The sequence below is a fragment of the Eretmochelys imbricata genome, chromosome 11 (genome assembly GCF_965152235.1).
Source record: "Eretmochelys imbricata isolate rEreImb1 chromosome 11, rEreImb1.hap1, whole genome shotgun sequence".
NCBI classification, from domain to species: domain Eukaryota; kingdom Metazoa; phylum Chordata; order Testudines; family Cheloniidae; genus Eretmochelys; species Eretmochelys imbricata.
In genome coordinates this window covers 8,407,120-8,424,593 of record NC_135582.1, presented here as the reverse complement: position 1 = coordinate 8,424,593, position 17,474 = coordinate 8,407,120, and the positions used below count along the sequence as shown (strand labels likewise).

Sequence of the window (17,474 nt, the reverse complement as noted above, 5' to 3'; positions counted from 1 at the left end):
AAACCTGATATTCTGTGATTCTATGCATGGGGAGATGTCAATCACAATCAGGGGACCGAGGCTCAGCAGACATGCAAGCAAGCAAATGAGAGAGACTGTCCCTCTGTCTTGCTATTGCTGCACGCCCAGTGTGGAGGGGCAGGGGCTTCAGGGTATTTGGAGGCAGGCATAAGGCAGGCTCTGTTCCTGCAGGCAGAGCATAATGTAGCAGCCTGCCTAGAGAACTGTTCCCATTCTTAGTGAATTCCCCCAAGATCATAGAACAGGTGTAAAAGTTTTAAGGCTCCCTTTACATGGCCAGGGTGGTGTAAAGGAGCCTTACTGTAAATGACAGTATGGCCTTATAAATACTTACAGTGCTTCAGTGATTAGAACTGGTCTAAATTTTTGGACTGAAAAATTTTCCTTTCAAAACATGCTCCATGCACTGTTTATTACTGACCTTTCTGTGAGTTTGATTCCCCAGCCCTTATTTGCTCTTCAATTGCCCAGGATTAACACTAAGCATATAGTGGCATATATTTGTTGACTAATAACTAGAAATAAAGGGTCAAACCTAGCTACTATTACTATTAGACAAGGGGATCTTGGGATTTCCTCCAATGCTCTCCACTCCCATTCTCCATCCATTGTATTGTAGTTTAATAAATTATCAAAATAATTGAAATTGGCATGATTATTTTGACATATAAAATATGCAGAATTTTAAAATATTGTGCACAGAATTTTAAATTTTTGGCATAGAATTCCCCCAGGAGTATCGGTTGTAGCATTTCATATTTCTTTTTGCCTGTTAAATATATTGATAGCAATGTATGCCACAAAATATACAAAGTTTGTAATGTAACTAAAATAAAGTTACAGAGAGAACCTTGGCTTTTGAAATTTCCTAATTCTGAATGTTTGATTTCTCAACAGCCACACCAACAGGGTGGCCATCCCCTTTAAAGGGCCAGCCAATCTGGTTCAATTATCAGACCCAACTGAGAAGGGTTCAGATCCTATAAAGGGCTGAGAGCTCAAATGAGAGGAGGTGCAGGAGGGAGACAGGTTCCAGCAGTAGTCTCAGAAGCAGGGGGATTGAAGGAAGGTCCTCCTTTTAGCGCTGAAGGGGAAAAGCCCATGGGAGCTGTAGCCTACAGTGGGCAAAGGAACTGCTTTTCATTTTGGAGTTTTTAGTTTTAGGAGTAGAACTATGCTCAGAAAGAGACTTGAGCATGGCAGTGAATCCTTCCTGGGATGCTCAGAAGATACAACCTGACTGAATAAACCGAGACCACAGCTAGCCAGCCTAAAGCCAGACCAGGTAGGTAGCACTGTTGCACACTGCAAAACACTAGCATTAATGCGACCTACCAAAACAATTAACTAAACTCAAACATTCTGCGGCCAGGCTTATGTCAAAGCAGTGGTTGCTGCTGCTTGGGAGTGACTGGGAACTGACAGAGCACTTGTAGCAGGAATGGAGAAAGAGAGATGGGACTGGGTTCCCTACCTCCTCTGGACCCAACACGTAACCCAGTGACCCACGTCCACGCTGGGGGCACAAGGGCCAGGCTGGGGTGCTGGGCCCAGCAGCCCATTTCTCTCTTCTCGCTCCAGTGGCACCAGATGAGGATGGAGTTTCCTTAATTAAAAAAAAAAAAAAAGTGTGTGGGGGGGAGGGTTGAGAGTACACCAGGCAAGGCTTCCGCTAATAACTGCACCCCCACCGCAAGCAATCCATTCATAGGCTCCTTCCCATTAACAACTCCCAAGACCCAGCTCTTCATTCCCCCGCTAGGAAAACAGCCTTATCTTGATGCCAGTTGATGTAGTTAGCTCTGTAGTGCAAGAGGAAGCTGTCTGTGCTGTGGTACTCAAGGTTCACACCGTGATGATGTGAGAGGGGTGGGTTGTTACAGTTGCACACAATAGAATGGGTTGTTTTGTTTTTTTTTTAAATCTTTTTCCTTTAAGAAATCATGAGAAATAACATGCAAAAATGTTAAAAGAACATTATTTAGATTGCACAGTCAAGCACTTGAAAGTTAGGAATTGCCAGATTTGCAGTGGCTTAATTCAGCCCTTTTGTGTGTCCTGCCTATGCACTGAAAGATCTGCTCTGGAAAAACTATTATATCAATGCGCAATTACTAACTGGGTCATAATGCATATGCACAAGTGAGCCAAATTAAGGTTGCACAGACCACCTTAATTCTGACATTTCTTAGCTTCGTGTGCTTGACTTTGCAACTTAAATAATATCCGTTTGATGTAGTTTTTGTATATCATGCATTAAGAAGTTGAGTATCTTTTTTACTTCTTTCATTTTTGGTTATTAGAAGGTGACCTGCAAAAGGAAGGCGGAAGAAATAGGTTTGTGACCTTTTTAAAGATTTTACAAAGAAATGGAAGGTGTTTAGAAAAACTAAGGAAGGCCGTTCTTAGCATTCCTAGATTTCTAAAGTGAAAGCAGAAAAAGGGCTTGGGAACATGTTTCAAACGTGGATTGCAAGCTCTCTGTTATTTAACAAGTAGGGTGTCAGAATGTTTTCACCCATGTGTTTGTAGAGGGACTGACAAAATCTGGACTTTTCTGAAGGCAACTCCCAAGCTGTTTTAACGTTACGAGCAATTCATTATTATTTCCAACACTGACTGTGTATTACAGGCTGGCATCTGTTACGAGGGGAGAGAAGCTTCTTAGGAACAAGTGCGGGTTGCAATGGAGAGATGAATGTTGTGTGGTCAGTCACCATTAAACTATGTGTAATACTTCTGGGTGTTTCCACAAGGCAGGGGTAGTGTAGAGGAGGACAGTTGCTAATAAAGATTTAATACAAATGCATATCCCAGAATCGTTCAGCCACTTGAATAGATTGGTACTGACTAATGGAGGAGTCGGCTATCGTGTTGTATACATTCCAGGCTAAAAGATATTTTCCTGGAAGGGAAATATGAGCCAGGGGACTGGAAATAGGATACAGAACCTTTTACTTTTAACTCACCAGTTCAAATTCATCCATGCCGATAATCACCAATAGCACAATTTTTAAGAGTGCTGAACATTTGCACCTCCCACTGCAGTTAATGACAAACATTGCACTTGCCAGACTGAATCAGACCCTAAGCCATTTCTCCAGTCTGACAATGGACAGCACTAGATGAGTCAGAAGAAGGTGCAAGAAATTCTGCAGTAGGTTGTAAACGTCTGATAATTTGTCCCCCCATGAGATTCTCCTCCTACCCCCTTTAGTGAGGTTGGCTTAAACTGATGTCTGAGGTTTATTCTCTCTTCCAAATTATCTTGTGGTTTAGCATTTAATGTAACAATTCTGGATATTCTTGTAGCGGGTACTCAGCTCCTTCGAAAAACATCAGGCAACGTGTTACCACCAACTAACGTGGCCAAGGTAACCATTAACGGTCTTCAGTTCTCAGTCAGCTAGCTTGGGTCCTCAGTCTTCTGTAGCTTACCCTTACGGAAATCAGGAGTAACGCCACTGAATTACACCAGTGTAAATACAGTGACAGAGGAGCATTAGATCCTTAGGAAGCAAGTGAGATTCAAACCCAGCTGGCAATAATATGTAACATATACAGTGCTAAAAAAAAATAATTCATTTCCAGGCTAGTTCATTCCAGTATAACCACTAGCCTGAGTTGACTTTTCACATTTGAATGAGCTGAGCTGTCCTTCCACATCAAGGTTTATCTAATGAATATGCCAACCAAGCTTTATCGATAGCGCTGCGGTAACACAATAGCCACCCAATGTGCCTTATACCACAGCCCACTAGAAGATGTAGCCAATTTCTTCATTCACAGAATCATAGAATATCAGGGTTGGAAGGGATCTCAGGAGGCCCGACTGCTCTCTGCCATCTGGATTTCAGTCAGTATCTGCAGTAACCACAACCACCTCCATGTTTACCTTGGAGCTAAACACAGGCTCTTGGATAACATATGGAATAAGTATAAAGCCATTATGAACATTTTAATAAAATAAGTATTCATCATTGTGACAAAGATCCAAAAATATTTTCAAAAAGTCGGATGTTTTGCCATGCCATGCCATTACATACACACACACACACACTCCTGTTCTCTCTGGTGAGTTCTTTCTCTCTCTGTCACTCATGGAATATTTAGCTGGTAGGTAGAGTACTGTACCTGCTCGGTATAACAGATTTCATTTTTAAGTTTTTCTAGTACTTCTGAAATACAGAAACTAACACAGAAAAGTACTTTTGCTTTAGTAAGAAAACTTTTGTCTGAACCTACCACCACCAAATGCACAAATAAACCTACCTAAAAGGAGAATGAAGCTATTCTGGTCACCTCTGGTCACCTTATGGATCATTTATACACAGCGATCCTATCCTTTTTTTAATACAATGGTAAATGGAAACTTAAATTTCATCAGTAATCTGATTTTATCTCCCCTTCTACACTACTGCCAAAATATCTATGGAGAAATTGCAATTATGTCCTGACTATACCTACTTTGTTAGCACCTTCCACGTGCTAAACATTTGAAAGATAAAATTAGCTTTTAAAACATTAAATTTGCAATTAGCAATTTGAAAATTATTCAGAGAACTGACTCGATCAAACACGTTCAGCAACACAGACACTTTCTACTCTTAAAGCTGAATGGTGGAGAATTTTTAAAAGACCTTTGTACCCATTTTTCCATTTGGTTTTGGACAAGAGGTAGAGAGCATTACTGTTCTTAAACTAACTTGAGAGAGTTCCCCTTCAAGAATTGTATCCTTGACCTTTGAACCAACAGTCATCTCCATGAATCATTTGGTAGAATGGGTGGTCTTCAAGCAGCCTTCACCATCTCATCTGGAGCACAGTGGCAGGGACCGGACAAAAGCACAGAGGAAACAGCGTCACAGCTTTGCATTTTGATATATGTTTTAGAGAAATTGTATCTTTTTCCAGGCTAAGCTATAGGTTTGATGGTAAGACTTGTTCGAAGCCTGGGACCAGTCTGTCAGTTTTTAAAAACCTGAGTGGTCTCTGACTCTGGATAGAGTCAATGAGACCACATACATGAGGAAAGGGTGCAGTATCAGGTCCTCACTGCTGCATGTCACACATAATTCTATTATTGTTTTCAGGTAAGGGGCGGGGGGGGGGGACATTTAATAATGCATATGGTTTCTGTAAACCCAGATGAGTTTGGGATACGCTCTGCAGATTTCTGGAAATATTGACACCCCCTTAAAGCTAAAATCATTATCTGGAAGGGTCTAGTGTGACTTCTGAGACTCCAAACTGGACTAGCATCAGGCCATAAAACCAATGAAGTTAGAGCAGGCCCAAGATTCTCAATAAGCCAGTGAACTGGGTTATTGGTTCAGATGTCAGTGAGTGACTTTTTTAAGAAGAAGTGTATTTCCTAATTGCAAGACCACAAACAATGGAAGGCCCATTGCAATTTTTAGGGGGAAAATGTCCTCTTTTGGCAGGATGGAAACACAGAGGCATCTATAGACCTTGTAGCTTGGCAAACTCCCTTTAGACCAAAGATGTTTGTATGGCATGACCTTCAGAGCCCATATATCCTATTCCTAAATCAGGTGAGAGGGTGTAGCAGAGCTGTGGGTAGAGACAATGGCCAAATAGGAAAGAAAATCTGTGATCTAACATGACAGTATATTGTATTGACGACTATGAATGTGGAGCAAGTTTACACATACAGCGCTGCAGTGCGTAGCGAAGACACAACCTACACCAATGGGAGAGCTTCTCCCGTCGGCATTGGTATCCCACTTCCCCAAGAGGCGTAGCTCTGTTGACAAGAGAAGCCCTCCTGTTGACACATTGCAGTCTACATCAGGATTTCAGGCGGTACAACTGCATCGCTCAGGGCTGTGGATTTTTCACACCTCTGAGTGACTCAGTTATATCGACATAAGTCTATGTGTAAACCAACCTAAGATCGATCTCTCACTCTCTCTCCCACACACGAGTGTCTCTTACTTCAGACTATTCAAAATGTTTCTGTTAATGAGGTAAACTCACTCTGACAATTTCAGACACTAAAAAGATATTTTCCCATAGTTAGACTATTTCCCAAACTATTACTTCAAACCAGTTATTTTAGTAACAATAACAAAAATACTAGGGAGCTAAAACACACATTGCAAACTGTTTTCTGGAATAGCAGTAATAGTGTTTATCCAAACTGGGGTGGAATGTTGCTAGGAGGACACTGACAACAGGCACAGGATCGTGCCTTTGGTTCAGTGCATTAAGAACTGAGTTGTTCTTAAGTGTACATATAGATATGGACCGAGCTGTCCCACTAATAGCAAAAGTCTTAAAACCTTCCCTACAGTGAAAACCAGGGAAGAAACATGGTTTTCCTATACAAGCAATCAAGACATCCTTCAAAAATATATTCTCCCTGCCTCCTTCCCCATCCCCCGCAATTCTATTCTGTACCTTTTCAGGGGCTCTGGTTTGTTTTGTTTTTTTTTAAATAAAATAATTTCATTTAATTTCCAAGAAACATTTTCAAGTAAAATAACTACAGAACTTGTTACCAACAGACTTAGAGTGGTTGAACTGCAAGTCACCCATTTCTCCCATGCTTTTTTAAACAAACTATTATGGTGCAAAAGGATGGGCAGTTATACACCAATGATGGTCCTCTGATTTAGTTCAATTCCTGAAATCTCACTTAATACCACAGGTGCAATACCCAGTTTTGTTATAGATGCAAACTCCTGCAGGGGTCCTCAGAGTTACCACCAGCTAAAATCCTTTAATCGTTAAGAAAAATCTTAACACATTTAAAAAGATACACATACCCTTTTCAGTACAAGAATACTTGGAGTAACAGACCAGTAGTGTATATGCTAATTTTTCTTTAAAAGATTCAATACAACAGCACCATATGCAGGGGCCTTCGCACAAGGTCTGGGTATTCCTAATCAGCTCTGGGTCCATTGTCCTTATCTTAGAGGCAACTCAGAAAATGTAATGTTCCAGACTGTGTTACAGAACAGCCTCAAGCTCCAAAAAGGCCCACTTCTCATAGATCGGTCATGGTAGTTTGGACAGCATAACCAATGGCATCACTATGAATTCCTGCATTCTTCACATTGCGCTCATGGACAAAATCAGTGTAGTGTCTATCCGCAGACTGGGTCGAGGGTGGGGCCCATGCGTTCCATACACTTCCACCACGTTGACGGCAGTCATCAGCATCAAAGGGCCTGGATCATTGGGGATTGGGAGGGGGCACAGTTAGTAATTAGCAACGGAAGGGGAAGGGGTGGAAGAAAGTAGGAGGTGAGAGGAAGGGAGGGAAGAATGATGTGAAAAAGAGTAATAAGGAAGAACTAAATTGCCAAATGTCAAACACCTAATAAAGGAAGTGTGCAAGGATATACACAGAATAAAATAGCTGGAATGTCAAATTAACCCCTTAATTGCTGCTGCCAGAGTGTATATGTACTTCTGCAAAAGCTTCAAAATGGAAAGTCAAGGCATCCCATGTATGTAATGCTTGTAACTTACAATGTTTTTCATCTATATATTCCAAAGCATTTTACGAAGCTAAGTGTTATCCCCATTTTACAGATGAGAAAACAGGCAAAGACACGAAGGAATACACCTCCTTGAAAGAGTGCTTTACATGTTTAGCGGCATTAAAGGGTTTGAATGACATGTCTCAATGCACAGTGGAAACAAGCTACTGCATGCAACAGCAAGGTTTAAAGCTACCAAAGAAGGCAGGTTCTCAAGGCAAATGAAAAGAGGGGGAAAGGAGGAAAGAGGACATCATAAAAACAAGCATTATAGTCAAAGAAGGGATCACTACAGCACATCTTTCACATTTCATTAGCAGAATTCACTAAAGAACTAGACATTACTGAAGAACCTGATCATAGCTGTACTTGATTATCTCGAATATGATATGATATGATTGATTATATGATTGGAGGTGGATTATTTTAGGAAAAGGCCAAGACTTTGTCTTCCAATTTGTTTGAAAAATGTAGCAATACAAAAGTGACTATACATAGCCAGTGCTAATGCATTCCACACTGGGAATAAAGTCCTCAAGGGCTTAGGAAGACTAACAGGATACAGCACGATTCATGTATAAAGCACTGTCCTGACATTAATATATTTATGCAAGTGTCAAGTAATTCTTATGCAGGAAGCAATATGGCCTTGGGATAATTAACTTGGTCCACTGAAACAGACACCTGCATGATTGGATTTTAGAACTTTTAAGCGTTTTCTTATAAGAAGCCTCAAGATGGAAAAAAATGAACCAACATGCAGAGACTGTTCCAGCATTGTTTTCTCTATCCGATTCGGAATCCCGCATTATAATGGTTTACGTGAGGCTGACATACACTCTGTAAGACACGCTCACAAAAAAACAAGCTCTCTCTTTTTCTCTAAGCTATTCAAGGGAGCAAATTCCTAAAATAGCCCCCTTTAAATAGCGTAATTTTAGAGTCAGTCATTTAGTTTAACCATAAACAAGTAAGTGGATCATCAGATACAGCTACAAAGTGTTCATATTTCATCAGGTCTCATGTCCCAGTAAGTTCAGTTTAATACTTTTAACCACACCAAAACAATTGAGCAGGCAGGACATTAGCTAAAAGATCGCATTAGACAGGGAAGCAGAAAAGACATGCAGGATACACAACAGGGGTAAATGATTAGACAGTCCTCCTTTAGAAAGGAGAGAAGATTTGCATAACTTTCACCCACAGGAGCGCAGAATTTTGTTCTTTGCGATGCATATTGTGAAGAAATGGCATATGAGGTCCAAAAGTTAAAACAGCCATCAAATGGTTTGTTTTTAAGTTATTCCCTAATTTTTATAATTTAAGAAACCAAATGAAAAGCTGCTCACAACAGGAGGTAGTAAGATCTGTGCATGCTCCCTGACACGGAAATAGATTTGCTAACCTGCTATTGCTTCTTCCCCGTTTTATCCCAGAAGCAACTCTTTTAGTCCAGCACAAAGCCAGAAAGATGCTGCTTGTGTTTGGGGACCTCCAGTTTTGCAGTTAATACCTCACATTGTTTGATGGTTACATTTGGATTTGTATGGCCAAAAGGGTGCAGAAACCTCTTCTGTACTGAGGAATTTAAACAATAGAGCAGAGGATTTCAAAATCAGAAAACAAAAAGACTGAAAATCCTTCTTATGATCTGACTCATCATTTTTGATGACACCTGCAGTATTCCAGTTTTAAATTAAAGGAAGGGCTGTAATGTAGCCAGTAGAGGTATCTGCAAGGAACAACACCCAGAAATTGACAGGTTAGATCCTTAACCCTAATCCATTCACCCCAATCACCACTATAAAGAAATAACCTGAAATATTTCAGTGTTTTCAGCTATCCATGGACATTATTTTTCAAAAAGGAGGACTGTTTTTCTGTGACAGAAGCCAAAGCCAATACATGCGGAAATAGGCCAATTAAAAGCAGAGAGCAGTTTAGAAAAAAACCCATTAGCTGCAACAAGACACTAAGATACCAAGTCATGTAAGTCACAGCTCTCCAACTAGACACATATGTTTCAGCAATGTGTCCACCAAACCCCATTTCCAGCCTGTGAAACTTGAATGCAGCACACATAGTTGACTACACAGCTCCAAACTGTTCTTTATTTCCCCATTTTAAGGCTAGATGCATCCCTTACCACAGCAGACAGAACAGCTGCTAGCAAACCATGTTAAACCCACATTACCAGAAAGAAAGCTGCTCCATAAGTTACTACAATATTTTTTATAAACACAGAGAAAGTTTTATTTTCTTCTAAGTGAATATATTAAAACTGTGTCAAGTAGGAATGGATGTTTTCTTGGGGTATGTTACATTAGGTAACACACAGATAAATTTTACGTTCACCCACCCTCTTCTACAGACAAACTTCCTTCTGCAGCTGAATCTAGCAAAGAGCTAGATTTCCGGACAAGGTCTGTCAGCAACACAGGTTCAGGCTCTTAATCCTAACACAGGCACACTGGGATCAAAACTACCACAGATGGGCCTGTAAATTCTCTCAGCTTCTGAACAGAAGTAATGGAACTTAAATATAGAACAGAAACCTTATTACTGCTACATAACAGTATTGCTACCACCATAAAAGACCTATGTAGAGCCGTTTGGAGCTGGAGTCAAATGTTCCGAACGAAGAAGTTACCAGATTCTAGCAAGCACCTTGCAGTTAGACTGAGTAAATACAGAACAAAATCATACTGAGAAGGCTGAAAGAATAAAGATACAACCACCTTTCACCCACCACCACCACCAGGGAAGAAATCGACCGATCAACGAGATCACCACAGACAACCCAGAGATTTCAGATACTAGGCAAATCAAGGGCAAAAGAAAAAGAGAAAGTACCATTTCATCAAATGTTTTGCAGCAGAATTACAATGCAGCAGATGCAGAGCAGAATTATTCTCCCTCTTTAAATCCAAGATCCAGTATATTTAAAAAAAACCCACTTAATATGTAATTAGTTAGATTTGTACAATGCAGTTCTTTACACCATTACTGTCAGGTATTAACCATATTTACATAGTTTTGTCTTTGAGAGACATAAAAGCAAAACAGAATCAGATTCTAGCCAAATGGAGGACCTTTTCTTTTGAGGACTGAAACCGCTTAGGATAAGAGCTTTAAATCCATTGCATCCCATCACAGCTGCTTCTCAAAGCCTAACAAATCAGAGCTCCATTTCCATTACTGCATCCCCATTTGAAGTCACAACCCATGCTATAGGAGACAACGAGTGAAAAGACTAAGAGCTGCTCTCTCAAACTCACCCAAATTCTGGTATATAAAGAGCAGACATTTTAATTAAATGAAATCAAGCTCTTATCCTTCAACCATTTCAGTTTCCCCAAACAAACTCCTCCTCTCTTTGCACTGTAGAGTTAGTTTACCCATTGCATAAGATTTCTGGGACACATCCAGAAAGAACTTGATTTATGATTGGCACGTTTTTCCCAGGATCTAACAGGATAAGTCTCTGTTCCTGGGCTGCATGCCTCCAGACACTGGGTCACAGAGACTATGTTGGCCGTAGAGGGTGGAACAACTCCCACCAGAGCTAGAAAATGCTGCAGTAGATTCCTCCATAGGAATAGCAGCAAAGATTCCCTCAGAAGCTGAGCAGGTTGCCTCTGCAGCACTCTCCGCCTGGTCTCAAAGCACTGATCCAGCTTTATCACCACTGACCTGACCCACAATTTATTCTTCTCAAAAAGACAAAACAGGTAGTTTAACAGCAGATTAACTATAAAAAGAAAGGCATTTGGACTGTATATAAGCGAATGACCTTTCCCTTTCAATCAAAGAAACTAGCAAGGGTCTGCAGAACGCACCATTTCATGTCTTGCTGGCTGGCTCCAGGGCTCCTAGGAAAGTTTTCTATTTCCACTAAGACTGGGCCAGACGGAATGATGACAGGCAGGGTCGGCTTTGCATTCCAGCTCTTGGGAAATAAAACAAAAACAAGCAAGTCATCTTAAACACTTTACCGCATGACAGTGACACACAGAAAAAAACAACTCCTCCTCGTGCCCAAACATGAGGCTTGACAAGACTTCTCCCATAGATACTTCCCCCCACTGGAGATACATGTCCCACTTTTCAAATGCCAGTAACAGTACCAGGGTCAAACTGGGTACAGCACTGCTCTTGGATTTGCAGGTAACAGCTGCAGCGCCCTCTTTCATTCATGGTTTGTCCCGGATGCAGCAACTGTTCCCCTCTGTGACTAGCTCTGCAACAGTGATCTGCAACTTTGTAACCCAAAAGCAGGATTACTGCAATTCATCTACCCCTGAATAGCAGCCAGAAGCATCAACAGGTACTGAATAAAGCAGCTAACCTTGAGCACCAGCACATCTGTTTGTTTCCTGATGTGGCTAAAGGGATTATACTTTTAATGGCCTAGAAGATCACCCCCTGGTGGTGTCCGATCTGCTCTGTTGCACTTACTGTCCGCCCCTTCAGCTGACATACTCCAGAATGGGTCGCAGGGCATTCCTATTGAAGAGTCCACGCCTCTGAAACCTAACCCCTCTGGTGTATCATTCTAGTAACTGGGGAGGGAGGTGGTTATGTTTTCGTAATGGTTGTTTTTAGTGACACAAAGCACCTACCATGCACAGATGCTGAGGGGATGAGTGCATCAAAAGTTTTATGAAAAACAAAAAAAATTTTAGATGTTGCCAGTAATTTATCCTTGATGTAGCAGAAGTACGTGTCCCTTTAAAAATACCAGAGCAGTAGCCCAGAACACTAATAAGAGATGGAAGCAAAACTGCCAGCAAGCTCTGTCCCTCTCCTTTGTGTGCAGTTTAACTTGCAGAGCATTAGTAGAGTTTTGCAGGTTACTATAGTTCTCAAAGATCATACACAGTTAAACAACTTATGCATAATTTAATATGTTTACATGTTGGAGAGGGTGGGGGAATCTCCCTCTCCAGCTAGTTAGCTAAAATCCTCCATGCCAAGTTAACCAATGATCCCACTTGTCACTTAGTAGCTGAAATAAGAGTCTAGTTTAATGTGTAACTTTAGAATCAATAGTCAGTCAAAGGAAGCCACTGCATTTAAAAAGGTTAGCATAAGGCCCCAACTCTTGAAACTTGTGAAGACCAATGAAGCTTCTATGTTTAGGGAAACAGTCTCAGAAATGAATGCCGTAGAGATTGCCTTACTTGTTGTGATCCATTATTTTGATGTAAGACATTGTTCGGAATGCTGAAAAGCAAGAAAAATTTAAATCAGAATCTTTCAGGGATCAAGATATATGTTTATAAATTGTGTGGGGGACCAAAATCAGATAGATTTCAAGTAGAACAACAATTTACTAGAGGTCTTTCTACACCATTTAATCTAAAAATCACTTTCCAAATGAAGTTAAAAACCTTATGCCTGTGGTCAGCAACCTCATTCCAATGACAGCAGGGCTACCAGACTCCCAATTTGTTCAGGCTGGAGTTTCACTATATCCTGTCTCACTTTTTCCCTTGCCATTCCATGATATCTAGTTGGATTATATGAAATTTCCTTGGGGCAAGGACAACACTAAGCAGGCATGCCTTTAACACTTAATGCAATTTTTGCATATACAGAGCCAGATTTTAAACATTCAACGTAAGACAGATGGCAAAAGTACCTTCCCTATTCATTACTGTTATACGCTCATTGTATAATTAACTTTGGACAGAAAATGGCTGAGATTACATAACTGCTATTATCTGAAGTCTCATGAAGTTGCACAGAAGGAAGGTTCTAAAGCAACAGTTTATATTGTATATTACAAGGCTACTCTCCCTACAAGCCCCAGAAGCCCAGAGTATTGCTAGCCCTAATCAGATACTCAAAAATAATGAGTCAGGCCACCAAAAAATTCATGAGTTAAAAAACAGATTTTGGATTCTTTTTATTTGTCTTCTAATATCTGAGTCTGTAAATTGCACACATTTCACATTTTTAAGATCTTCTCCACAATTACAAGGGATAGAAACTTTTTATATTTAAATGAAAGCTGAGATTCTCATGTATTCACATGACTCCATGAGCAGGGGCTATAAGAAAAAACCCCAAATATCCTGGGAGATGGTAACACTGAGTCCAATCCATTTAGAAGTGGAAATCCAAATGTGTTCCCCTTCTGCTTTCTTCACTAGATGGATAGCAGCTGTAATAAAGGGTCTAGGGGAGGGGATGCTGAAGGAATTCAGGATTCAGTCTCAGATAGGGTTTCCTCACATGCTGGGCATGGGCAGAAAGACATGGAAGAGAAAAACACCACAGCCAACACACATACATGCCAGATATACAGATCTTAACCAAAAATGTTAAGACTTAGTCTAAAAAAAGCTTCTTTTCCAATCTCTCATTTTAAAAAAGAGTTTAATCCAGATTCTATTAATGCCCCAGTTGCTTCTGGCTGGGACAATTGGTATCATTTGCACAGAGTAACCATCCTGTCAGTCAACCTGCTGAGTAAACTGGTTTCAATATTTTTGAAGTCCTTTTACTTAAATAGCCCTACAGGTATAACACCAACCAAGATCATATAAGCTACACTCTGGCTGTTCTCTTACCGTGCTCTCTGCACTGAGGGGGAAGTGCAGAGTGGCATTACAAGTACAGAGTACTGCACCTTTAAAAAAAATACTGAGGAATGCTTGTACAATCAACACATTCCTCACCGATGAGTTAATACAAAAGAAACAACATGCATCTTTCATGATGCATTTTAATTAGTGATGCTTGAGTGTGCAGTTTCAGAAACAGCACTCATTGCTCTGGGGGTGAATGTGCCATGACACAACACCAAGGTGAGTATCAGGGAAACTAAAGCCTTCAGCACTGGCAGGCGGGGAAATTGTACCGAGCTCTTCTTCCTGCAGCAAGGCTGGTTTGAACATGAGATTCAAGTAAAATGGCATACCGACAAAATGTGAAGAGCAATTATTAACACTAATAAATAAACTACACATCTACCGCCCCTATCCGAGGATTTCAAAGCACTTTACAGACTTTAATTAAGCTTTCGAACACCCAGCATCACTGGGAGGTAGGTCATTATTAACCTCATTTTACAGATGGGGAAAAATGATGCAGAGAATAGTGAAGAGACTTTCCCAGAACCACACTAAGGAAGAGAACCCAGAGGCTCAGCCCCTTACCCAAAAATTACTACAACCCCCAGTCTATGAAGATGGAGCAAAAGCAACCTGGCTTTGTAGAATCTATCAGCTTCCTTGTCACTTCAGTTTCAAAGTATGGCTACACTTCACTCACTCTCTGTGACTTATATCTACCCACTCACGTCCTCCAATCTGGCCCTCAGTTGCTATTACTCTGCATATCTTGAACAGAGAAGGGGATCTCACTCTCTCACTAGCAATGGCCTATCTGAGTAGGGCAATGGTTCTCAACCTTTCCTGATTACTATACCCCTTTCAGGAGTCTGAAGCCTGAGCCCCACTGCTTGGGGCTCAAGCATGTAACTTAGCTTCGTGAGGCCCGGGGCAACTGCCCTACTTGCCACCCCCGAACGCCAGCCCTGTACTTGCGACCTCCCTCCCCCCTCCAAGCCCATCCAGCAACTCCCACGTTCAAAAACAGTGATCTAGATGAGTTGACATACTCCTGGAAGACCTCTGCATAATCCCCGGGGTACATGTACCGCTGCTTGAGAACCACTGGTGTAGGGCTCTTCCTTCATACCATTCAAGTCTCACCTCAAAAAAACTTCCTCCTTGCTGTAACCTATAGTTTACTCAAAACACTGCCTATCCTTTCTCCAATACAAATTCATCTTACAAACTCTTCCTACTCTCCCAATCTTACCTCCAACCTGTTTTCTTTTAGCTTCCCCGCCACAGCATGCATTTGCACTTTTACTGCTTTTAAATTTCATCTGCCTCTACCCACAGAAATTGCCAGATCAAATATCCCTTTGCATCAGTGATTACTGAATGGCAGAGAATAAAAAACAGCCCACAACAAAACAACCTACTGAGAGTTTTATTATGTTTTTAAATCTTATGTATTACTTCAACCAGGGGATTTTCAATCTGGCTTCTTTGGCGCCAGTTAATGGGTGGCAATCAGACAGGCCAGGGAAGTGACACCATTCACCTTGGTTTCTCTTCTCCGCTCTCCCACCCAGCCCCCACTGCTAGCTCCACCTAATGAGCTGGATTCGCATGGAGTTACTAAATGAAAACCCAACTATAAAGGAGGGGAGAACGTCCAGGAACAGGAAGAAACACATCAAAGAAAAACGAGGCCAGTCCAGTTACTCTGAAACATTAAATTCAATGAGCTAAACAAACCTAATTCCCCCTGGGCTCATGGAGGAAGAGCCAATAGCTTGTTGTTATAATCTAGTCAGCCTCGAAAGGAATATGATTTTGGCTCTGGAAATAGATGAAGCCCCTATGGAATGTCATTATAGAGAAGGCACTGTGGGAGAAGAATGATCTGCCAGCCTCACACTGGAAAACATCCAGGCCTATGTACCATGGGCAGTGGAGTGCAAGTACACTGGGGTGTTTGAGTGGGTTAGCTTGTCTTTATAAGCATGTGTGACCTTAAGAACCCCAATATTCACACCCTACACACTAGTGTACTGATCTTTGTACAAAATATGCCTTGTGAGGTATCATCTGAAAACAAATAACTCACTGATCATTTATATGCTTGCATAATGTATGTACATGATTTGTATTAAGAGTTACGGCTGCATGTTGGAATTATGACTAAAGTGTGTTTAAATTAGGCATATCAGAGGGAGCTGGTAAACAGGTCTCACTTAAACAAAGGAACGTGTATTTGATTCTCAGACCAGCCCGATCTTCAGGCAAAGACAAAGTCTTTTTTTTTTTTTTTTTTTACATATTAGGTAAACAAAGCTATTAAGCTAACTGAGTGGGGTAAGAAAGAGCATGGAGCTTCCTTCACCACCAGACTCCATGTCAGCATCCTCACAACTTGAATAAATTATACTTTGAGCGTAACCCTCAGAAAAATCAATTTCAAAGACTTATTGGTGTACAAAGATGGGAGGTGGGGGGCAGGGAGCTGAACCTCAACTGATAAGCAATTGAATCAATTGATTGTATACAATATTATGGTGTTATAAAAAAGTGCATAGAGAGTGACGACTTTTCTGGAATGCAATTACACACTGGTAATTAATATCATTGTGAAATGTGTGCATTAACATTATATAAGGAAATATGGATACGTAATGATATTGTGCTTTACTGTCTGTGGCCAAACAGGTTCCCTCCCAGACAGGAGAGAAGGCAGCTATTCACCTGTCTCCTATGTAAATTCAGCATGGTGGAATCAAAACAGTGGAAGCCCTACTTACATACAGAGAGGTGGAAAGGCCACGGGAAGGGAAAAACAGCATAAAGTCACCCTGCCTCTTGTAACAAAGTAGATATAAGCAGACAGATGCCATTTTTGGCATCCATCACTTGACAGACAAAATGGAACAGAGCTCTTACAAACTGAGAAAGATGGGTCCTTCAATCAAGGGGCGAGATAGTGACTGAAGTCTCTGGAAACTGAATACAGGCGAGAAACCATCGCAAACAACGCCTACACTTTGCTAGATTAAGTTTTAGACTTTTAGATGTGTGTTTTCACTTTTATTTGCTTGTAACCCTTTCTAACTTTATTCCTTTTACCTGTCAACACTTAACCTATGTCCTACTGTGTGTAAACTTGATTTATTTTTACTATAAAGCAACTCAGTGCTGTGTTTAATTGGAATGGTGTATTTACCTCAGTTAAGTTAATACTCTGTGATGTGCTTTTGTGCCCTTAGAGGAATAAACAAACCTTATTTTTCTTCTGAACTATCCAGGAGAGGGCTGGACATTTCAGAGCACAGTGTTGGGAAAATTTGGGACAGAGTGTGCTGGAATCATCTTGCTGGTT

The 17,474-nt window shown here is 40.9% G+C and overlaps 2 protein-coding genes across 3 annotated transcripts in view; one reads left to right on the top strand and one right to left on the bottom strand.

Moving 5' to 3' along the window:
* Window positions 1-17,102, top strand: part of LOC144272153 (leucine-zipper-like transcriptional regulator 1) — an 81,589-nt gene extending 64,487 nt beyond the window's left edge. The window contains exon 8 of the mRNA XM_077830037.1: window positions 16,808-17,102. Coding sequence (XP_077686163.1) covers window positions 16,808-16,943 — 136 coding nt within the window. The 3' untranslated portion in view covers window positions 16,944-17,102. The remainder of the gene's footprint in view (window positions 1-16,807) is intronic.
* The window catches only part of EPB41L5 (erythrocyte membrane protein band 4.1 like 5), a 60,994-nt gene continuing 47,474 nt past the window's right edge, over window positions 3,955-17,474 (bottom strand). Inside the window, exons 15-18 of one of the 2 annotated variants that reach the window (XR_013347495.1) lie at window positions 12,719-12,761; window positions 11,375-11,484; window positions 10,274-10,351; window positions 7,092-7,220 (exon numbers count right to left, since the gene is read on the bottom strand). Coding sequence is in view for 1 of the 2 variants with exons in the window: in XM_077830027.1 (XP_077686153.1) it covers window positions 7,037-7,220; window positions 11,375-11,484; window positions 12,719-12,761 (337 nt within the window). In the remaining variant the exon portion in view is untranslated. Of the gene's footprint in view, window positions 7,221-10,273; window positions 10,352-11,374; window positions 11,485-12,718; window positions 12,762-17,474 lie in introns of both variants that reach the window. The other variant, XM_077830027.1, reaches the window with a different exon arrangement.